The following is a 24,621-nucleotide window of genomic DNA, read 5'->3' as shown; positions in this document are numbered from 1 at the left end:
CATGTTCTGCTTCAAACAACATGCCTCTATTTACTTAGTGTTGGACTTTTGACAGTGATTTATTATCTAAGGTAGTTTGTAACCTAACATCTGAATTTGAACTGAATAATTGTGAGGCAATACTGAATGTGCTAGACACCAGATCTATCCTTAAACTTTTTTCTGCAGCCTCATATTCTGCACCCCCTTATTCTCAGGCTCACTTTGTTCTGTGGAAATACATTTTGATCTTTGATTTCTGTTTTTTTATATAGTCAAAAAATCGGGAAGATGGAAGAACCTCAAGAGTCATCGTCCTGTACCTCCAATGCCAACAACTCCAGCAGCAGCCCCCCGTGTAGTAAACCTGGCAGTACTCCGCAAAGTAATGGTGTCCCCGAGTGCCGGACCCTGCTGCGGGTGCCTGAGTCACACGGACTCCAGCTGCTGAGCGTGCTCAGATCGTTCAGGGAGCAAGGCTTGATGTTTGACTTCACCATTAAGGTTCAGGAACACAGTTTTCCCTGCCATCGCTGTGTCCTTGCTGCATGCAGTGATTTCTTCAGGTAGTCTATCTATCTGTCTAGCTACCTACCTACCTACCTACCTACCTACCTACCTACCTACCTACCTACCTACCTACCCATCCATCCATCCACCCACCCATCCATCCATCTATCTATCTATCTATCTATCTATCTATCTATCTATCTATCTATCTATCTATCTATCTATCTATCTATCTATCTATCTATCTATCTATTGATCACTATAGTAACTGTTGTGTCTTTAGGGCCATGTTCGAGGTGGATATGAGAGAGCGTGGTGATGGTTCGGTGACTCTGGGTAACCAGTCTACGGTGGCAGTGGGTTCTTTCCTGGACTTTGCCTATTCTGGAGAGACACTCATCACTGATGGCAATGTAGACATGCTGTTTCAGCTTGCCTCTTTTCTGCAGGTAGAAATACAACCATTCTTTCTTTCTTCCTCAAAACATACAGTTGTTTTGCCAGGTTTGTGCCATAACCAGTGCCTCTTCATCTGGCTTAGGGTGTTACTGTACAAGAACTTGATATTTGGACAATATTACATTTCTTACTGCACGATTATCGTCCCTAAAATAATTCAGGATAACAATATTCACATTATTTATGGAAAATATTATTATTTTTAAAAATCAAAGTCAATAGTGTTTTTTGGCGAATTCAAAACACTCTAAATGCGAGTTTAGGGAGATGGTACATGAGTCTGTTACCATAGCTGCATAAATAAAATGATTTAAGAGGTAATGGATTACTTACATGATATGATCATATCATCAAATACTTCAATTTTAAATGTTAAGGTTATTGTAAATACCGGTATATCGCGACAACCAGTGACTGTAAAGCACAGGGGTAAACTATAAAATGAATGATGGCTGAATTATTTTCCAACAACCCCATGGATGTCTTCACTTCAAGGGACTGTGTGGGCATGTACAGACTGTATTTCACTAGCATTTGTTGCAGAAATTAGCATTAGACAACCAAAAACTTTATTTTTTTTGATGGTATATGAACATTGGTGACCTCATGTAATTTTTTATTTAAGTTTCAACCCAAGCAGATATCAAATCAAGCTATTAAAATAAATGTGTGGGTGTACAGGGTCGTCATTCAACTAGCATAACAGACAGAGTCAAATAATTCAAAGTATAACAGTTATTAAAGACATTGTTGCTTAATAATGTACTTGTCACACTTTGTTTAAATATGTACTGTATCTGTCCTCAGGTGTCAGTCTTGTCCCAAGCATGCAGCAACTTCCTGATAGGAACCATGGATCTTACTAACTGTCTGTCCCTCGTCTCCCTCGCTGAGGGCTACGGCTCTGCCTCCCTCCTCAAAAGTTCCAACGAGTTTGTGGTTCAGAACTTCTCGGACCTTTCCAAAACCCAGGACTTTCTGGATATGCAGGTGCTGCTTAAGATCTGACAAGATGAGGATGATTGTAGATTATTTGTCAATGAATTCATACATTCCTTTAAATAGTTGTACTAGGAATGCAGAGTCTACATTCTGTCTGAGCATTGGCTTAAAACAGTTTTTTCTCATTCTCAGTAAGTAACATGACATCTCCAAATCATATTTCATAACCAGCCATCTGTAACTCTTTGTGATTCATAATGTGATGATGTATCCATGTTAAAGAAGCAGGCTGAGATAAAGGACATCATCCTTTTTTTTAATGGCTTTTAAAAAAAGATATAGCGATAACATTTGTCAGTATGTTTCAGCCATCTTAGCCTTTGTTGAATCTTCCACATGCTAAGGAAAAGGGCTATGATTTAGAAAGATGTAGGAATAGAAAGAAAAAAGTATTTAAAGGGTTTTAAATGATTTGTGGTACAATTGTGGTACTGTGTGCAAAATTCATCTTATTTCTACACAAGGGCATAACATTGTACCCACAAAAGTCTGGCCCTGAAGGGTAGAACCTTTCTTAGTTATAAAAGTGTAAAAAGTGATTTTGATTTGACTAGTGATCTTATTATCATTCTGCCTACATCAAAAAGCCTGAACTCAGTCAGTATTAACTATTTAATTTGCTTCTTATAGGTGAATGTGTTGGAGGCATGCCTGAGCTCAGATGCTCTAAACGTGCCCAGTGAGGAGACCGTGGTGATGTCACTTCTTAGATGGACCCGCCATGATCTCTCAGGAAGAAAAAAACTGTTGCCGGGCTTGTTATCTCTAACCAGACTCCACCATGTACCTGCACCTGTACTAAAGGTATGAGCGCTCTGCATCAGCAGGATTTTATGATGTGGTCTTGTGATCGTCTCAACCTTCCTGTGTTCCCCCTCACCTTTTGTCTCTCAGACTCTGCGTGACTCAGACGCCCTCCTCTGCGATGGTAAGTCGTGTCTCCCCCTGCTCTCAGAGGCTCTTAGCAGGCAGGATCAGTACAGCGGCCTGCTCTCTGACGCCAGACCAGCCACCACACAGAGCTACATCTACATCCACAAGACGGAGGAGAACGGAGAGATCCGCCACACCTTCTGCTACTGTCTGGAAACAGACCAGTGGAAAGAGCTGGGAGCAGGGCACGGAGAGGGGGACGCCGCTATGCCAGACCCACCGGGATCCTGTCTGACTAGCTTTGCTGAGAAGGTACGTTTTCAGGATTGAACTTCGAGTCCTGCTGCTGTTTAGAGCATTGGTTCCCCACAGTTTATTACAAGTTATAGCTTTGGTGTGGGCACGGGTGTGAGTTTTCTTCCCCAGATTGTTTCGTTTGAAAGTGTTTTACAGACCTCAAGGTTGTAAAAGTAAGCCGGTAAAAGTATTATTTCACAAGAAATAAAAAACAGTGAAGGAAAAGTTAGAAAAAACAACCTATTTTTTAAAACACTCTTATTCCTTTAATCATCTTTTAACCCTTGAGTTTATCGTTGGACCCCTTGAGCAGTCCCGAACTCCAGGTTATGAATCACTGGTTTAGAGAACAGATGTAAACGGAAGAGCATAATTGTTAAATTTGACATCAAACAAATGGGGCCATGATTATTATTTTTCGTTTAGAATATATATCATGCTTTTTAATCATTCTCTCAGTTATAGCTTGAATACATTCACCAACGTATCGTCTTTCCACTGGATCTAAGATGTTTTTGACAGGCGGTTGCCGGGGGAACTGCTGCCGGGCAATACGTCTCCATGTGGCCGAGTCGTTCCATGACGCCACGGACGAGGTTTGGTGTTTCTGTCCCGTGACCCTGACCTGCACGCGTGCTCCTGCAATGCAAAAGCCCAGAACCACTCACGCAGCTGTGACCTGCCTGGACCGATTGTATGTCATTGGAGGGCGGACCAAGGGATCAAGAGGGGGAGCCCCCAGTCTGCTGGAGGTAACAGTGTTTCCTTTATATATAACTGGGTTAAGATGTCCTTTCATTACTAGACTATAAAGTGTGGATTTTTTTTCTGTGCAGTACAAGTGCGGTTCTTTTTCATCATGTATTCTAGGTGGAGTATTATAACCCTCTAATCCAAGCCTGGTGCTCAGTCAACCCGCTTCCCACTGCCATCTTCTACCCTGAGGCCAGTGCTTGTGAAAGTGTTATCTATACACTGGGCTCAATGGTGGAGATCACAGACTCCTTCAACCCCTCACTGGACTGCTTCTTCCGCTACGATGCCCAGCATGACCAGTGGAGCCGCCTGGTGGCAGAGTTTGGCCAGTTCTTCCACGCTACCCTGGTCAAGGCAGTGTCAATTAACAATACACTGCACCTCTGTGACCTGTCCACTTACAAGGTGAGTAATCAGATGGACGCTGATGAGTGAATGAGTTGTCAGTCATTGGATTGTAATCAGAAAGCATTACAAAAGGATTATGTTGTTTAAGGCTTCTCAGCAGGTTTATTGTTAGTTCAAAATACTCCTAATTCTCTACATCCAGGTCTACAGTTTTTGTCCGGAGACCTGCGTGTGGAAGGGTCAAGGGTCATTTGAGTGCGCTGGGTTCAATGCTGGAGCGGTTGGTATGAGAGACAAAATCTACATCCTGGGTGGAGACTATTCACCTGATGAGATCACCGATGAAGTTCAGGTAGGAGAAACTTTTCATCCAGAGAAGCTACTTTGACTTTAATTGGTCAAGGTGGTGTTCCAACTTTTTCATGAGCTAAATGTTGAGGCCACTTGATCGCAAAATGTCTCTTTACTTTTAAGAAGTCTTGAAGACGTGATCAAAGCTCACCACAAAATACATTAGCATTAAAATGATAACATTGCAAAGACAAACGGAGGGTATTCATCGTCTAAGATCTGTTTGTTTTCTTGTGGCCTGTACAGGTGTTCCACAGTGGGAGAAGTCAATGGGAGGAAGTGGCTCCCATGCCTAGAGCACTCACCGAGTTCCACTGCCAGCTAATCAGCTTCAACAGATACAAAGACCCATGGGGCGACGCTGCATGATACACAGCAGACACACACTCATGAAAACATGTGAGTGGATATACATGTGTGCGTTACATGTGTCACTGACGTAAGCAAGTACTCCCTTGAGGCTTTCAAACTTCTGTGCATGACAGACAGCTGACTGAGAGAATGACATTCTTTGACTATCACCGCATCACTCACACATCGTCATAACACGAGCGCACCTTTAGCCAGATATTTTTTTACAGTTTTTTTATTTAAAGACTTTATCCTTAACTGTGTATCTGTGAAGCACCTGCTGTCACAGGATTTCTGTTGTGGCATTCAAAATCTGGTCTCTCCCATGGAGGAACCCTATAGAGCAGACGACTATTTTAGAAATCCTATTTTAGTAACTGAATATTTTTTTTCTGCTTTGTATGACAAGGAGAATTTCCCAAAGAAGAACTCACAGTATCTGTACATTTATCAGTTATATAAGACTTTTGAGGCTCCGTTAACACAGCCTTCAGGAGGAATCCAGTGTCCTGTTCCTGCATTTGTGGATTTGGGCATCATGAATGGTTAAAAGGATCTTGTTTTGGCTAAATTACACAAACACCTATAAGTATCTTTCACCTAACTGTGCTTTACGAGATGGTAGAGATTAGAAAACACACAGTATGTTGTAATATTTTTAGAAATGGTCCTATTTATGGGTCTGTCATACAGCATAACATCATTCGGACTCCTTATTTTCCTGATTTTTCTTTTTAAATGTTTCTTCTTCTTTGTTTTTAGCTTATGAAGACCTTCATATATTTATTACACTATTTAAAACACCACTTAAAAAAATAAATGGCAATACTGTGTAAATGATCAGGTTAGATTTTCATTTTAAATTAATTGCATTTATTCTGTTTCAGACAGTCATGTATCCAGGCATACCCTGTTTCTCCTCTCATGATATATAATTCTACATGTGATCCATCCACAAATCACCTGATAATCTTCAGTAACTGCTTGTTTGATTAAATGTGCTACAATCCCAGAGAAACACTCTGTAGCTTCAAAGAACACAATCACTTATAGTTTCGGAAAGCAGGAGGAGAAAAATATGGGCTTCACGGCGTAAATCATGAATGCAAAGTACATGTGTGTTATGAAACAAAAAATGAATCCAAGAAATGAAAAATGGTTTAATGGCAAGAAATGAACATAAACATAATGCTTCATTATTTGTGTTGATGTCTTCTTTGAGTACATATAGTTTCTACATTGATACATTCATCACATAGTAAAAACAGAACAATAGACTCAAAAGCATTGTTAATTGTATCATTGTTACATGAATGACACGTGGGATACTGCATGTACTACTGTTTATGTGACATTACTGTGACTAATAGCTGAAGCTTTAAAACCTTTATTTATTTTTATTCACCCTCCCATCTCTACCGTGACGTCCCGTTTGGCTCTTGCCAAAAATTCAAGAACATTTTCAAAAAACATTTCAATACAAATTCTGATCCAAGACTAGTTTGTCATTCACACAATCTACCCTGTCTGTAGCATCACATGATTTTAGACCTTATATGACTACAAGCTCTGGACCAGACTTAACAAAAAGAATGAAAAGATGTAAACACTGTCTGAAGAATAATCAATCAGCACCGAATTATCATTATCAGCACATTAATCATGCTGGCTTCCTTCCACACACATCTCTCCATCTCCTCAGCCTCTCGTTCATCTCGTCTCTTGTTGTTGCTCCATGGTTTAGTCCTGGTAAGTTTTCACCAGCAGCCACATCAGCAGCACAGTCATTAAGACGATCATGAAGTTGAGTAACAGCTCCTTTACCGAGCGGTCCATGGTGGTAATCGCACCCAGAAGAGGAGGAGGGGAGGAAAGAAGGAGACAAGTACGAAGGAGGCAGATGTTGGGTGTTTTTAAAGAGCCTGGGCTGGTCCTGGACCTGAGAGGCCATAGAGAGATATAAGGAATGAAATATACATATAGTATGACAAGGGCAAATAATGTGGTGGTAAAAAATTATATATATATATATATATATATATATATATATAGTGTATGTGTATATGTGTCGTCAGTGGCACATGTGCTGTGTTTTGCGTGTGCATGTTTGTCGCCTCTGTTATCATAGATTAGAGGGCTCAGCCACTTCTTAGGTGGGTCATTACATCTGTTCACAGTTACCATCACTCAGCAGGGAGAGGGCCAACAATATCCCTTCATATACACACGTGGGATGCCGCACTCACCAGTAAAGCATACTTAATGATACACTATCATACATGTGATTAGGTTTAGAAAGTACTGTATAGGGAAGTTATTAATGAATGAAAACATAGATACAAACCCCTTTGCACCCATTGCATTTTCCTTTCTTAGTTGTCAATTGCAGAATTTTTTTATTCAGAATAATAACACAAAATCAGATGTTGCCAGTGAGCTGTTACCTTCTTTTGGCAGCGTTCTCACTATGAGCAGGAGGAGGAGAAAGCAGACGTACCAGTAGTACTTGACCTCCGATAGCTTGTCTTCCTACTGAAATTCTACTGTGGCACTTCTTCTCCGTAGCATCTATTAGCAGCTGATCTTCTTGCCGTCGTCCAGCTCTCTGCGGTCGCCAGGGGAAGGGCCCGCTCCTAAAGTAGTCAACCTAGCAGACCGCCCATGTTTCACATACACCCAAACTGATGTCACGCACTAACTAAACAACCAATAGAGTGTCTTATATTCTACAATCTCATCCTCTGGTGTTTTCCATTTATAACCATATAGAGTCTCCCTCATACAGAGTGCTATTTATAAAACATTATTGCAGATACTAAGAGGATTACAGTTGTTCCAAACACAATACCCATGTCTTTTAGCGGATAAAGGAAACTGTAACAGTATCACTCCGTATCTGGGTGTGAGTTATCCAGAACAGTAACAGAGCGACCTCTCCAAAATGCAACATTGGGGGAGTATAGATTTAAATCCAGCTGAGACCACAGTTCATAATGCTGTCTGGCCAACCAAAGAGGAAAAAGGAAAGGTTTTCCTCTGTTAGTTTTTGAGATACTGTGAAACATATAATCATGCCACTGCACTTGAGTAACTTTCAATATTCTCTGTGACTGCTGCATGACACCTACCAGCCATGAAAGACAATATCAGGCTGTGTAGTGCCTGTGGCAGTGCTGCATAGTGGCTGGCACCCTTCCTTAAACAGATTTTCTCAAAGGTTCGACAAACGCAGGCAGCTGAGCTAAATCAGATTCTGCTCCCCTTAGTGAAGTGCAGACAGGTTGAGGGGCAGTGAGGCACCTATAAACTGGTAAAAGAAGATTATTTGAATTTTACTATTATCTCTATATTATAAAATGTTCTCTAACCAAATCAAACTTGGACGAATGAATCGAGTTGGTTGAAATAATTTAGGGAAATACGCTTGTAGATGAAAAGATTGTTACCAGTCTTGTGTATGTATGGCCTGTGGGTGACAGAAGAGAAAGAAGAGAGGAGTGAGGCATGCTATGGAGAGCGGAAACCTTTTTGTTGAGACTGTCATCGACAATGACGGATCAGATTCAATTAGTATTTTTGTTTTGTTTTTGTCATTCTATTCTTTGACCTAAATTAACTCAAACCTACTAAGCTACCAGAACTGACTGTGCTGTGACATTAAACAACTGAGATACAATGTGTTAATTAGTGAACAGATGTTGCTACCTTTGGACTAATCCAGGCTATCTGCTTCCAGTCTTTATGCTAAACTAAGATAAGTGATGAGTGTTGACAATCCTCTCATCTAATTCATCCACCAGAAAACAAAAAAGTGTGCCAAAACAATTCCTTTAAATAGATGTTGATTGCAAACAGTTTTTCTCACTCTTGTGGCAATGTGTAACCATTGTTCTTTTACATTCTATTCTCGTGCTAAGAAAGGGATTTTGACAGTTCAACACAGTGAACTTCTCAGTTCATCTCACACTTGACAGCTGCTTAAAACTGTGTTATCTCTGATCTAATGTTAAACCCCCCTGACACACCTTCTCCCGTACACATAGAGGGGTCACAGCAGGACAAAGTGTGTTCGAGCTTGGCTCCCTTGAAGTTTTCCATCACAGGATTCCAAAGTCTTTCCCAGAGGATTTAACAGATCTAAACGTCTGCCATTTTATTACCCCTGCTGCCCTGCCAACATCGTCCACACCAATAGCTATTTGACCCAGGGATTCCCATTGTCATGGAGATCCAGCGCTGTGGTGATTGAATAAAGCAGGGCGAGGTGTGCAGGCATCTCGGTGCGGAGTGGACCATGGCCCATTCTGACAGCTGTGTGTGTTTAAGATAGAAAAGCACTGGCAGGGTTACCTTCTATTTCAGTGGAAGGACGGAGGGATGTCAACAAGGCCTCAGAGACACCATTCCACACAGTATTTGTGTGGGTGTACGTGCATGCAATAAAAATGTTTTTTTATGAGCGAAGTTTGGTGTCAATTGCATGGTTGTCAGCTTTGAATGTTGTGGCAAAAAAAGGACAATTCAAATCAAATCATCAATAATATCAAAAATATCAACAACCAGTTCATGCTAGGAGACAATTAGCTTATCATAAAGATGGGCAGCAACAGGAATACAGCTAGCCAAAAGATCAACAGGTTGTAGCATGTTTAATCGATAAAAAAATGAACATGATGAGGTTTTGCTTTCAGTCTCTATGCTAAGCTACACGCCTGCTGACTGTAGCTTCAAATCTAGTGTACAGACACGGGTGTGGTAATAACCCTTAACATAAGATCAATTCAATATAAACCGAATAAATTCATCAAATGATTACGTAGGGAGTCATTCAAGGCTCATTACAATACGCTAACCTCTGCTCTCATTATTAAGCAAGAGCCAAGAGGTGATTAGCTTGAAGGCTCTGTTGAAAGCTAATCACCTCACTGATGGAATCTTTGTATGTTGTTTCATCTTCAAAAAGAACAGCAAATTGTAATAATATCAAATTGGAGTTTTGTCTCCGGCCCTTTTGCAATGTAAGCTAAGCTAATCGGCTGCTGGCTCTAGCTTTATATTTAGTGGTATCCGTTTTCTCATCTAAATGGGCAAGAGGGCAAGTAAACATATTTTTGAAGATGTCAAACTTTTCCTTTAATTTTGAAGCTTGAGTGCTGGTATTTCTATAATAAATGGTAGTTCAAAAGTCATGAATTACCACATTGGCTAGGATTTGCAAGCTAAAAGATATAAGATACATATACAAGAAACTATTATTTTACTTCTGCTGTAATTTCAAAAGCACATATATAATGTATTTGTCTGTACTCTGCCTGCAGTCTCCAGCTAATGAGAATAGAAAGATGCCAGCAACAGGAGTTTGGCCTCTGGCTACTGGCCCTGCAAAGGGTAATGGCATGCCTCTGGGTACACAAGTGGTTCCACTCTAGTTCTCACCATTACCCTGTTTTTTCAGAATTTGGTGAAGCAGCTCTTGAACACGAACAAGGAAAATATAATCCTAATCTCTGAAATGTATTGTTGAAATTAGATTTATAGCAACATACAGTCCTTCTGGAAACAGCAGTTTAGAAACAAATCTCTCTAAAAAGTCTATGATCTTTATTAGCAGATGGATCGTTCATCTGCTTCTTAGTGGAGTTTGTGGTGAGATTATTATTTCAACTTCTGTTACCAATGTCAAAAAATCCCGTTGAACCTCAGCTTTTAAGTCAGCTTGCATGATGAATTCTTAAGTGTTGTGAAGAAGTGGACATTTTCAAGTACAAGTAACTACTCCATGTGCTGAGAAAAATTGTCATCAGACTAAGAATTGATTGATGTCTTTTGAATCAAACCTCCTTTCCTCTGTGTTATTATTATTATCGTGTACACTGGAAAAAAAAGTGTGTGTTATTCCCCAACAAATGTACCTGACTGAAATCTCTGGGCATCATCCAACACATAAAAAGGAGAAAAAACAATTTTATATTCTTTATTTATTAGACTGTTTTGTAAAAAACAAAATGCAGTGTTGTTATGGTGTTGGAGAGGACAGCCACAGTCTCCTGTCTGATCAGCTGTTGTTTTGTAGACTAAACTGAGCATACTGATAAGACCACGAAGGGTTCCCACTGGCCAGAGTTCAGCCTGGCGCTGTAATTACTGAGATGGCTGAGGACAGGTGAGGGCCTCATTACACAACACACCCGTGTATAATCACACACACTGACGCACGAAAGTTTCATGCTCCCAAACACGTACATGCATGCTGGAACACATGCTCACACCCAAAGGGGCTGTAGAGTCATTAATCTGGCTGTAGAGGAATTGAAATGCAGGATCTGAGCTAATTGGCTCCTTTGAGGAGAATGCAGACAGAGAGCAGCAACCAGGGCAGAAAAAAACAAAAAACAAACAGAATACATCAATTACATGAGAATGACTGCTTGTATCTGATCAGCATCTGGCCTGATGTGTAGGGTGTTGTGTTTTGTTTAAAAGGATTCTTTAGAATTAGCCAGCTAGCCTATTGTGATAATACTCTTTCATTCTCGGGTAATACAAGATTATCCTCAGTTGCCAGAACTTGAGTCCAGTCTGATGATGGATGAATGAAAATGGATGAAAATGGAATGCAAAACAGTCTCCCTGAGATAGTCATCCTGTATACTTACATTTTTTCCCCATAGTATCAAGTTAGCAGGGCCTATAAAAGGATCCCTGGAGCATTTTTGTCTGTCTTTTGTTTGGAGATTAGGAAGGCATGCAGCATGGATTTGCCATCAGGGTTCCGGTCCTATATAATGGAGCAGCAGATAAAAAATAATGGATGTCAGTAAGATTTGGATACCAAGTGAAAAATGGGTGGCTTAAAAGAGAAAAGAGAAGGGCTGCTTACACCAAAATAGCAAGAAATATCCAATCATTAGCTTGAGACTATATATATTCAGCAACAGAACAATATGTCCCTATATATTATAGCCTAAACAAGGAAATATATACCAGTATTTGAGTATTAGGCTACCCATGCAAAGTACAAACAGTAATGTCACTGGACATACTACAGAGTAACAAAAATAGACTTTATTTTCCTAAGATAAGATCATTCTTTATTTGACCCACAGCCGGGAAATTTGCAGGATTAGAGCATCAAAGTGGATAGTGCAAACAAACAAATAAGAGACATAAGTAGAAAAAAGATCAAAACAAGTATAATAAATAAGTAATCACGCAGTAAAGCAAAAATAAATAAGTAAAGAACCTTAAAAAAACAACAATAACTAAAATATTATATAAACAGACTGAATTATTGTTTATATAATCTTGGTTGTTTGCTCTCACATTACAGAAGGGCACACAACCAGGGGGAAATGTAGAGTGAAAATGATGTTGAACAAACATTTTACACTGTTGTTAATGGTATTAGTTCCCATTCTGCTTTTTTCTGCTTTGACATGTCAACATATCTGCTCTGAAAAGTGTTTTAAAGGAGCGATGAATGATATGAAATCACACGCAGGAGCTGTGCATGGTGGCGCTGCTCTCCTCGGATGAGAAGCGTCGGGAACGTTTCAGTCTTTTGACGCTCGTTGCACCCGGACAAAATACAACGACGTACCATGGATGCTAGTGTGGAAAACAACGTGAAAGCCGTCAGAAGGAGTAAAGAGGACAGAAAAGTTTTTCGTAAACAGCTAAAAGCCAGTCACACTTTGCTCAAACATGAAGGCATCAGTACAGCACCGCAGCCTACCAAGGTAACAGAAAACACACGTTTATAAACAGGAAGTGGATGAATGAAAGAGTGCACGCTAGTAGCTGGCCCGCTGATTATCAGGTATTACTTAAATACTAGCCTGTATCTCCAGTCTAACAGTCTTGTTACAACAAAGTATATGTTTACATACAATCAGATAAAGATAAACATAAAATCAGACAAAGACAAAAACATAAAACATTGTTTATTAAGGTGTATGTTGGATGATGCTGAGGTGTTTATCAGACTGACAGTGATATCTCAGACAGTGATTCGCCTGTTTTGGATGTCATCTTTGAAAATATGGTCTGAAAGTGAAAAGGATACAGCATATATAACAAAATGATTTGTTATATATGACAAAATGATTTGTTATATATGGGCTCTCCCCAACATCCACAGTGACCTCTGCATGTACTAGTAGAAATGCTATAATAAACCTTTTACTTTGTATTGCCCACTATGCTTCTCTCACCTATGCACCTCTCTGGATACAATCAGATGCATAATGCATGAATAAGGCAGGTTATAAAACATAACAAAAATATTAACCACTCCAGACAAACATAGTTTCAACAGTATGGGTCAACACAAATATTTTTTTTCAAGACGCACTAAGTTAAAAACATGTATAAACAATAGAAATTACTTGGCTTCTTTTAAAACCTATTCCTTCTGAGAGAGAAAAAAAAAAAGAATACAAATAATATAAACCTCAAAATCAACCTGTCAACCTCTGTCTTTTTCTACAGAGTTTGGTGGTGGCTAATGGTGGCCTGGGGAACGGTGTCAGTCGAGAGGAGCTGTCTGCAGCCCTGAAAGAGATGGGAGAGCTGGAGACACTGATCATGCCCCCAAACAAGCCTTACGCCTTTGTCACCTACAGGTACAGGTGCTCGGCGGACAATACTATAATAATGCACCAGGAAGTTGTTTTCAACCTCTCTGGAAGATTTTGGTTTAAAACTCACACCGTGGTTTTTTTGGTCATTTTTTTTTCCAGATCTGAAGAGAGTGCTCGGAAAGCCCACATCAACCTCAACGGGGAAAAGCTTCAATGCGGAGAGAACAGCGTAACACTCTACCTCAGTTATGTCAACTCAGGTACTTGCCTTAAACATTGACAACTACAGAAACAAGCATAAATTACTGTCAGATCTGCTCTAGTCATTTGAAGCATTCTTCACAACATATTTGAACAGTAAGTTGGATAGCTGAAGACAACCATTTGTTTTGTTTGTGTGCTTTATGCTCTGGATATCAGGCCCAATAAGAAACATACTTCTGTAGCCAGTAGTGTGATCCTCGCTGTATTTTCTGTTTATATCTATGTAGTAACCTGTGAAGAGAAAGTGTCGGTTCCTTTGCCTGATGGATTAGTCTTGGTAGAGGATTTTGTATCACCGGAAGAAGAGGCTCTGCTGCTCGCTGCTATAGACTGGTCGTCTACTAATGATGATGTCACTGGTGAGGGGCTGCATCATTTTCTTTGTCTGTTTGTGTTTGATTCTCAAGTTCTGGCTTAAGTTACTATGTAGCACTACTCATGATCACCCAGGAACTTGATTAAATCTTGTCATAAACCTGAGAATTAGTCAGATGACAGAGCCTTGATTAATTTAGTATAATGTATCATTTTAATGTACAAAACAATTTTATAAGATTCGGATAATAAATACAAGCATTTTAACCTTATTTGCTCCCTTTACTCTAATGCCTTTTAGCTCAAAAAGCTCTCAAGCACAGAAGAGTTAAACATTATGGGTTTGAATTTCGCTACGACAACAACAACGTGGATAAGGACAAGCCATTAGCTGCAGGTAAGCATCCCTTTAAAAAAATAAATCTTAATATTTAAATCTAAAGAATTTTTACTGTTTTGACCATTATTTCTATCACTTAAAATTTAAATGTTCTCACTGATAACAATGTCCTCAACTTTTTTTTCAAACCAAACACTTCTGATTGTCAATCATATAATTATTATCTATTGATATTCTATTGCTCTGTTGGTAAATTTAAAAATCACAGTATGCAGTAAGACATCTCTATTATTTTTCACCTATAACTCATGTATTGGATAGTGTGCCACAAGATGGTACATTTTGATTGGTTCTGCGTGTGTGTGTGTGTGTGTGTGTGTCAAGGTATTCCTCAGGAGTGTCTACCTGTTCTGGAGCGGTGTGTGAAGAACAAACACATCGACATCCTGCCAGACCAGCTGACTGTCAACCAGTATGAGTCTGGACAGGGTGAGCTTTTTCAGTCGTGTCCTAATGATGACTGACGAGTATCTTATCACAAACTGAGATACGTTTCAGAGTTTATTATGTAAATATGGCTGACCACATGTAGAGAAAATTTCTGCTATACAAAGCACAGAAAAAATATATATGTTATTACAATCAAATGGTTTATATCAATGAATAAAACACCAAAATATCAATGTTTCCACCTTGGTAAAGTTCAGGAATGGAAACCCTGATTCTCTGGTTGATAAATCAATACTTAATCAAAACTATATTATCTGTTGAGCTGCAGGGATATAAAACAGACATGGGGTGGCAAAGGGGGCCATTGCAGAGAACTTTGAGAACCATAGAAATGTAAAAATACAGATGTTTGTAGGTTTCTCTTTTAGATGTTTGTAGGTTCATCAATTTGAGATGCTGCATCTGCACTCTATGTGGTGTGGACGTCAAGTAAAGGCTTGTGGAAAACTAACTGGGTTTCCAGAACCTCTGGTTATTAAAAACCACTCAGTAAAATGTTCTAACAAAATCTATGCACAAATTTGAAATGTATTGATTTATACCACAAGGGGGCAGCAGAACCTTTCCAAATGTCATTGATGAGGGACAAGTTTATAGCTCCCTTCAGCTGTCTGTTAAAAGACTTACATTACTGGCAAACACGCTAGAGCCTTATAAACGTTAAAGGAATGATAATAATAAAATAATTAATTATGCTTATTTTTGAAGCTCAAGCACATCAGGTCAAATTTAGTGAGAAATGTCCAAATGATTTGAGTGTCATGCTTCACTAACATCAATAAACATAAACATCAGAAACCAAAAAAAAACCAAGTTGAAACAGAGCACTTTTATATTTTAAAGAACTGTGATATATTTTGAGTCGTATACCTTTTTAAAATTCTACATGTACATTTTATAATATTTGCAGGCATTCCTCCTCACGTGGACACTCACTCTGCTTTTGAGGACACCATCATGTCGCTGAGCCTGGGAGCCAAGGTGAGAAGTCAATCCATCATTTTGTGATATTTAAACTTGATTCGCAAACTCCAGCTAACAGTGTCCAGAGCTCTACTCAGCACAGTCCTTTGGGTTGGTAATTTACCCAAACATACGATTCATCTATCAGCTTTTGGAGACGGTATCGACCACTGGAGCTCAACGGTGCATTCATCAATAATTCAAAAGAAAGTTACGCGTTTCAAGATAAACAATGTTGGTTTAAAAAACAGTTTTCACATTTTAGATTAAGACACTGATGCAAAGTTAAAAAGTGGGTGTGAATGGAAATATAATCCTTTGTTTGGACGCCTTATTGTGTTGGGGTTTGATCAATCACATTAACCGTCACTTCACTGACCAGTGTGATTCATCCGTCTCAGGGGGCACCACTGTCAGAGATGAGTGTGTGTAACAGTATGTCTGGATTCTGTGTCCTTGTGATTTTACTGAGAACATTGTGTCACCTTGCTTGCAACATCTCCGTCATAATCTCCTGCTCACTGTGGCCTTCAATTGATACAGAATCAAGTTAATGACTCTTTCAAAGGTGTCTCCCTCGTTGTAGGACATTTTGTGAACAATTCATGAACAGAAGAAAAACAGATTTTACTTTTAGATGACACACACACACACACACACACACACACACACACACACACACACACACAGACAGACAGACAGACAGACGTGTTTGTAGTTCTGTGTGATCTTTGTCCTAGCTGTTCAGTGGAGATTTTTAAGCAACAAAAAGTGTACAGTTGACATGGTATATCAGATGCATAGGACAAAATATCGATAAGAAAGGTGTCTTCACAATGAATAGATGCTAGATTTGTCCTAATAAACATGTGACCAATAAGGTCCCTATGTAGACTTCACCTTATTTAACTCCTAGGGTGAGCTCTGACATTAATAGCTAAACATGTATGTAATTGCAATATTTACAACACAAAACTATCAATTACATATCAATCAGTAGAAATCTTTCAATATCTCTAATCACAATAGCAAGATTCTATGAATATTGTGATCTAACGATTATAGAGAATATAAAAAGCAAGATATTTCAAAGACTATTCAGAAATATGACACAACAGGGGTTAGCTTTTAATACAAAGGGAGGACTCACCATTATTCAACAAACAAGTTAATAATACAATGCAAAAAAAATAAAACGCGGGTACACATGGTTAATCCAACGTCCTGGAGATTTTGAGTGAAAGTTTTATTCAGTCTGGTTTTGTTAATGTTTCTTTAATCTGTGGGTGTTACAAGTTAATCCAACTGTGATGCAATTCTTCAGTGCAACGTCGTATGTCCCTATTAGATGTCCGTTTACAGGTTTATTGAGCTTGTTAGTGTTTTCAGAGAGAGAGGGGAAATAAAGTGATGTCTGTAAGTGTGTGTGTGTAGGTGCATGTGAGAATGATTGATGAATAGTCTTGTAGTAAAGCCTAGCTGCCTGCATCACCACTGATTTATTCACATTCCAGCAGTTTCATTGATTGGCCAATACTCCTCAGATGGGAACAGCACAGTCCTGCCTGTTGTGCGTGCGTGTGTGTGTGCGTGTGAAAGATTTCAGTTGTGGTTACAGAGAGAGTTCAGATGATTTGCTGGTGTTGCATGTTCATAGCTCTCTCACAATCATACACAAACACTTATCTGTATCCCCCCCTTCACCCCCCTCAATCACACACACATACACAAACACACAAACACACATCTACTTCACAAAATCCAATTTTCCTGCTGTCTGAAGTCGGAGCGCTGCAGTTTGAAATTGCGTAGATGTAATTTCCCAGCAGAGCTCATGCTGTTATGCGCTGTAAGGAAACATCAGGATCAAACACCAACGCTGGGGTGGAGATGCTTCTGCTGGTTGTTAGTGAGTAAGCAGGAAGTGTGTGTGTGTGCGTGTGTGTTTTCTACCGTGGGTGACTTGGCTAAAAACTGATGAGTAAAAGGAAAGAAGGATTTATGTTTGGACTTTTTTTTCATTACTTTATTCATTGACAATACAGTTTTTTGGTATTGTTATTATAGTTGTTAGTTTAATAAGAAAACATTTACAGTTAAACCAGCATTTGTTCAATAACTCATTCAGCACAGTAATACTGCATGAAGAATACGAATTAAAATTTAGTTTGCTATATAAATACTGGATTACTGAAAAGTCAGTGTATGTGAATATGATACCATTTGTCACAAACCAAACAGCTGTAAAACAACGTGGCCTTATTTTGATACACAAGAAAATTATCAAAACTAATTAAAACTACTAATTAAATCTGGCTATTTCCTTTTTGGAGAAAATAAGTAAGAATTACTTAGAATTCGATGAAGCGGTTTTTCAATACTTGAAAATAAGTAAATGATTTAATAGGTACTAAAAGTATTAAGGCTTGATAGTGATTTTAAGCAGTGACATGGTTGTAGCAGCTACAGAATAATAAGGAGGGGGGCATCGATCGGTCGGTATAGGTGCTAATACTGACCTCATTAAGCGGAAATCGGACATAAACCGTGATGTAACCAATCCTTTGTCATTGTCATTATAAAATACAGGTTTTCCTCTGAGTGATTTCCTAAGTGTTCCTATGATTGGTCTAAATGTTCTTATTTTAAATGCAGACGGTGATGGAGTTTCGTCATCCCGACGGTCGTCTCGTTGCTGTGGTGTTGCCAGGACGGAGCCTCCTGGTGATGAAGGGAGAGAGCAGATACCTCTGGACACATGGGTGAGCTGGACTCTTGTCAGATGGATCAGTCTCCCCCGCTGGGAGTCAGTTTATCTCCACGTGAGCAGGGCTCAAAACTACCTTAAAGTTGACAAGGGTGGCGAGCCTGGCAACCAGGCATCACCTTTGGTTGCCATTACTAAAAGTATGGTCACCTTATATTTTTTAGTAGTTAAGATAATAATAATGACAGTAAATGTGACATGTACATGTTGTGTGTATTGTACATGCTTTGTAGTATAATTTTCGGTCTAGCTCAAAATGCAGAGATTCTTCACCCCCAAGAAATTTTTCCCTCAGGTTCATCTTGTTCTTTGTCAGTTCAATCAGATTGCAAACTCATTTTTGATGTTGACAGGTTAAACAACAGTCAAACAACTTAATTTGTTTCTGCATTGTCTCTAAAACAGATGCCTGTGCGCACGTGAATTAACGCACAGTTGTCTTATTCTGTTTCTGACTGTAACAGCCAAACTTGCACCCAAGAACAGATACATTTAGTATTTGTTGCATAAGTGATATTTAAATATTGCTGTTTGCTTGTCAGTTATGTCAAAAAGCCAAAGACTAGTTGACAATTTCTCAAAATGGTTGCCATTGGCAACCTGGCAACCCGTACTTTTAAGCCCTGATGAGCTTTAGGTCCATTAACGGATGAGTGACAGGTCTTTTCTTCTTCTATCTCATTGTAGTCGAGCATAGAAAAACAGAATGTATTGATGTTCCTCTGGGCTTCAATAAAGTCTGTGTTTTTTTTCTTCTCCCACTTTTGAATCACTTCACAAATTAAAGTAAAACCAATGACAGATAGTAACTCAGGGTTTGGTCACATCCACATCTTATTGCATTCACATAAAGTCCACCAACTTCGGTTTGTCAACCACTACTACAACTGTCTTTTATATTCTCTCAGGATAACTCCTCGGAAGTTTGACACGGTGCCAGCCTGCGACCCACAATCCCCGGCTCACACAACGCCTGACCTCAGTACTTACAGCAATCTCACTTTGAGCAAGAGGGGAACACGCACTTCTTTCACTTTCCGCAAAATCAGACATGAACCCTGCGACTGCGGTGAGAATCTTGCAAGCGCACAATAAAACACATAGTGTGTTTGATAACAGAAGACTAAATCACCACCATTATTCCAGAGATGTCAGACAATCCATTTTTAGAGTAAGATTTTAGGGCAAAAACCTCTTGAGGCTAAATTCTGCCCTGAACATCACCACCTGTATGAAATATGCCTGATGGACCTATTTCTTCCTCTCCTTCCCTCCCCCTCTCTCTCTCTCCCTCTCCAGCCTTCCCCTCTGCCTGTGACAGCCAGGGAGCTCCCTCACCACCGTCTCCCCCCTCACTACCCTGTTGCCATGCCGACGCAGCCCTTCTGGAGGAGGAGTATGTGCACCGGGTGTACGACGCCATTGCCTCACACTTCAGCAGCACTCGCCACTCCCCTTGGCCCCGTGTTTGCCACTTCCTGTCATCGCTCCCACCTGGCAGCGTGCTGGCCGATGTGGGCTGTGGAAACGGGAAATACCTGGGTGTCAACCCGGAGGTGATTGCAGTGAGTGTCATCATGTATTACCATAATGTCCATAATTCTGTGATACTTCAGTGATCCCCTAGGAGAAATTTATTTTTCCATTCTGTTTTTATTGCAACTGCTTCTTAGATTATCCCCACTGTAAAATTTCACACAACAGAATCATTACATAGCTACAGGCGCCGTTTCACATACAGTCAGCAAATCAGTTGCAGCAAACGCATGAGGTAGAACTCCTCTGCTGCTACTTCACAGATACAATTATGGGCTCCGATAGATTCAGGAGGGCAAGGTGGCAGAGGTCTTCTCTTGACCAGTTTGATGGAGATGAGCCTGACTCAATAACCCAAACAACCATAGATCATAATGTTACTTGAACAAGGCCACAAGGCTAGTCTTTTTTTTTCAAACCACACTTAAACGCAAACGTTGACACATTCGTACATGAAGGAAGGTCTGCTACAAGAAGTTGGCTCTTGCTCTCTTTATATTAAATATATATACATATTGCAAAATATAGATCTGAAAAAAAATCTGTTTCAGAGTTGCATGATTACACAAGAAGCAGCTGTTTCTTATTTACCTCCTTTTGGGTGTCTGGCTGGTCATGTGGTTTCTACAGCAAGCCATATTGTTCACATGAAGGGAAATATCTGTAATACCTAAGAACGTAGTTTGTTTTTAAATTTAAACATCATCGTCTCATTTAAAATTAGCTGGATAAACCAAAATAATACATCTGAGGAATCAGGACGATTTCCTCGGTGCTGAGGCCTGTGTTGCTCTTACTCTGATTTCTGTTTGTTGTCATTGTTCGTATTAGCTCAGTTTCCATGGCAATATCCTACATTTTCTGTTTACGTATGCACACTGGCATATTCATGTTTGGGATTTGGAGGTGCGTGTAAGCAGCTTATCCTGACTCAGACCGTAACCGTGATAAATCATTACTGAGGACACCGTAATCATGCAGGTTGTCACACGCACGCACGCACGCACGCACGCACACACACACACACACACACACACACACACACACACACACACACCAAGTTAAACATTCTGTTTTTCACTCTTAAACTCCATCTTTACTTTCTTTTTGTCTTCTCTATGCTCCCCCTCTTCCCTTATCTCTCGTTCTCTCCAGTTGCAGATTAATACTGTTAACATGCCGGTTTTTAATTGAAATAAAGAAGCTTGACATTTCTTTGCTTGCATGTCAGTGAGGAATTAAGCGTGCTTGTAGTTTTTCTCACCATCTCTGATCACCTCTGTCTCTTTTGGGAGGAGGAGATTAGAAGCTTGATTGATTTGCTCCCTGAGACAAATGTGTTAAAAAATAATCCTTCCTCATTCAATCCCCTTCTTTTCTTTTCTTTTTCTTCTTTCTTTTAATTTCTTTCCAGTTTCCCTACTCTTTACTTTGCTCCACTTACTGCATTTCTGTTACTCTCTCTTCTTCTTTAACTGCAATCCATTTCCCCTTTTCTCTCTTATTAATCTAGTCAATGTCTCATCTAATTGGCTTAAGGAAGAAATAAAGCATGTTCCTGCTGCTTTCTGTGTGATTTTTGTATAACTATTAAAAGGTTGAAATACTGAAAATAATCATTTGACCCGTTGTCTTGTTTGGACCTTATACATTTTGAGACCTCTCTGTTGTACTCTACCTGTGTTCCTGTTTGTGATTGATTTTGTATGCCCATGTGTCTGTGTGTGTTTTGTCTCTTTTCAGGTTGGTTGTGACCGTAGCAGTGCTCTTGTCCAAATCTGTGCAGAGAGGGGTTTCCAGGCGTTTGTGTCTGATGCCCTCAGTGTCCCTTTGCGAACTGCCTCCTGTGATGCCTGCATCTCTATCGCTGTCATACACCACTTCTCCACGCAGGTACACACACTGGTGAAATCATCTTTTCTATACAGAAAAAAACAATAAAACAACTTTTCTGAAAGATGACCCAACACAACTACAAGCACTTCAGTAAATTGTGTATCAGTCACATATTTTTAGACTGTGGGGACTGATGAAAGATTTTAAGGATCTAAGGAACTGTATCACAGTTTCAAAAGAAAAGTTTTCAAGTTTTGGCTCCTGGGACATTGATCCAAATCTGGGGCAAATCCCATGGCACTTAATGTCACTGAAATTGGCATTGTTGTCATATTCTTAATATAGTAAATTATTTGTAGAACTATTATTATAAATATATACAGAGATATTTATTTAATTAGCATTATTATGCCTCAAATCAAGCTATTGTGTATAATTCTTTGTTAAATTGATACTGCAGCAAAGCAAACACAAATGTTATCCAATTTTCTCATCCCTGAGTTAGGGATTAATAATTAGTATGTGATAGAAATGGTCAAATAAATAGTCTGTGTTTATGTTGTAGGAGCGTCGTCTGGCAGCAGTGAGGGAGCTGGTGAGACTTTTGAAGCCTGGGGGTCGAGCTCTCATCTATGTTTGGGCTTTTGAACAAGAGTACAACAAGCAGAGGTCCAAGTACCTCAAAGAGCATCCTGAGAACCACAGCCCCACCGAAAACACACAGACAACAGGAGGCAGCCAGGAACCTCACGGGAAACCGAGTATCCATACCAGCGAACATTTAGAAGACAACTACAGTCCTGTGGACAACATACAAGATGTGACTGATGGCAAACTCAGTGTGCACACCAACCGAACAGCCTTCAACACCCAGGACCTTTTGGTTCCCTGGCATCTGAAAGAAGGGAAAAAACAAGTTGAGGGTGAACCGAGAGAGGGTGAAAAGAAGGATAGAAGGAGAGAGAAATCAAAAAAGACTTCAGGTAACACCTGCTCAGCCAATAGTTCAAGTTCCATGGCCAAAGAAGTCTGTAACCCTGACCCCAGTCCAGGTTTTCTCTCTAACATGTGTTCAGGATCAGGTCTTGACACCAGTAACGCCACTCACAGCCCAGACTCTCAACCCAGTGCAAGTGGCGACACTACTCAGACCTCCAGTGCTGATCTAAAGTCGGGGTCTGAGAACAGTCCCGCGCCCGTTTTCCACCGCTATTACCACGTGTTCCAGCAGGGGGAACTGGAGCAGCTGTGTGGTCAGGAGGCTGGAGTCAAAGTGCAGAGCAGTTACCATGACCAGGGAAACTGGTGTGTTATTTTAGTGAAGGACTCGGCGAGATGAACTGACACGCTCATGATTCATAATAATTTAGCAACAGATACATATTTGAACAAGAGAGTTAATGCAATTTAAACAAAGACTAAAATACAGGATCCTTTATTTGTACAAATGCAGAAAAATGAACAGACAAGTCAAATAAATGTAAAGATTTTACAAAATGCCTGCTTCTGTTGTGCTCTTTGTTCTTGCATCATTCACCAGAAAGCTTTGACACTTACATGGCCCAAATAATCCTGCAGTTTGCTATTGCTGAATATAATTGCAGCTAACTGGAACGAACTATGGAGGTATTTTGTTGAAAAGCACAGGTTGTAAACATACTCTGGTTCTGTTTAACCCAAAAGGTACAAGCAAGGCTCTTCCACAGTTAATGCACTGTACAGTGGATTGCCACCAAATAATCTTTATATCACTACTTTATTTCTTCCACTGCCTTTGACCTCAGTGTCTGCCCTGAATTCACTGAGCTGGAACTAAGCTGTAAACAGCGTGTGCCCGACCTTTTCAAGTTAAAGGGCCAATGTGCAACGTGGCATTTCAGACTCGGGGGTATTTGTTCACATTCAAGAAGCAGAATTTATATAAAATGTTTTCTTTTAAAATGTGTCCGACAAAGGAAGCACCTCATGTGATAGATTATTGTACCAGCCCTTTATTTTTGTACATTGATTCATAAAGTTACTGTGCAGTACTTCATCAAAGGTTTTTTTTATCACCGTACTTGTAAATGCATTTTGCATAAATAGAGTCAGTCATATTAAGTAGGTGTTAACTAAAATGAAAAGGGCCTACAGATTTAAAGTTAAAACACATTTTAACTTAAAATGTGGAAGCAGAGTTTATTCTTTGATATTCGATTAGGATTAAATCTATTTGAAATAACAACATTGTGTTGGATCAACTGATATTGTATACTGTATTTCAATTTAGATTTGGTGTAATGTAGCGCACACACACACTTTCACACTATATCCTATTACCAAGACAAGTTTTACCAGACCACCGTGAAGATACAATGAATTGTAGAATAATGGGTTTTAGAAGTGCTTTTATTTGTTGTGGCCCCTCTGTGGCAGGTTAGTAATTGAATCCTCCGGGACCCACACAAACAAACACGGTGGTGCCGAGGCAAGAGATGGTTTGGTGTCTTTTATTGACCGTGGTGTATTGATTAAGGTGAGGCTGACTGGTCTGTGTGTGTGATAGAGATAATTTATAGTTTCACGCACAATAGTGTGTGTGT

General features: G+C 39.7%; 3 protein-coding genes across 3 annotated transcripts; 2 read left to right on the top strand and 1 right to left on the bottom strand.

Moving 5' to 3' along the window:
- The first annotated feature begins 772 nt into the window (after window positions 1-772).
- kbtbd3 (kelch repeat and BTB (POZ) domain containing 3) lies at window positions 773-5,127 on the top strand. Its single transcript, XM_054603639.1, has 8 exons — window positions 773-938; window positions 1,756-1,938; window positions 2,581-2,745; window positions 2,845-3,135; window positions 3,630-3,872; window positions 3,991-4,281; window positions 4,427-4,576; window positions 4,822-5,127. Exons 1-8 carry the CDS (start codon window positions 777-779, stop codon window positions 4,942-4,944), a joined length of 1,608 nt encoding a protein of 535 aa, XP_054459614.1. The 5' UTR covers window positions 773-776; the 3' UTR covers window positions 4,945-5,127.
- A 1,539-nt stretch (window positions 5,128-6,666) lies between these two features.
- LOC129096513 (sarcolipin) lies at window positions 6,667-6,762 on the bottom strand. The gene has a single exon (XM_054605320.1). The coding sequence runs from the start codon at window positions 6,760-6,762 to the stop codon at window positions 6,667-6,669; it is 96 nt and encodes a 31-aa protein (XP_054461295.1).
- A 5,723-nt stretch (window positions 6,763-12,485) lies between these two features.
- Window positions 12,486-23,501, top strand: alkbh8 (alkB homolog 8, tRNA methyltransferase). The gene is made up of 12 exons (XM_054600808.1): window positions 12,486-12,665; window positions 13,417-13,550; window positions 13,668-13,768; window positions 14,000-14,131; window positions 14,389-14,484; window positions 14,812-14,916; window positions 15,848-15,918; window positions 18,556-18,662; window positions 19,576-19,736; window positions 19,967-20,232; window positions 21,947-22,096; window positions 22,605-23,501. Exons 1-12 carry the CDS (start codon window positions 12,528-12,530, stop codon window positions 23,376-23,378), a joined length of 2,235 nt encoding a protein of 744 aa, XP_054456783.1. The 5' UTR covers window positions 12,486-12,527; the 3' UTR covers window positions 23,379-23,501.
- The last annotated feature ends 1,120 nt before the right edge of the window (window positions 23,502-24,621 follow it).

This window comes from Anoplopoma fimbria, chromosome 1, assembly GCF_027596085.1.
Source record: "Anoplopoma fimbria isolate UVic2021 breed Golden Eagle Sablefish chromosome 1, Afim_UVic_2022, whole genome shotgun sequence".
Lineage (NCBI taxonomy): Eukaryota > Metazoa > Chordata > Actinopteri > Perciformes > Anoplopomatidae > Anoplopoma > Anoplopoma fimbria.
This window is presented reverse-complemented; position numbering and strand designations above follow the sequence as displayed.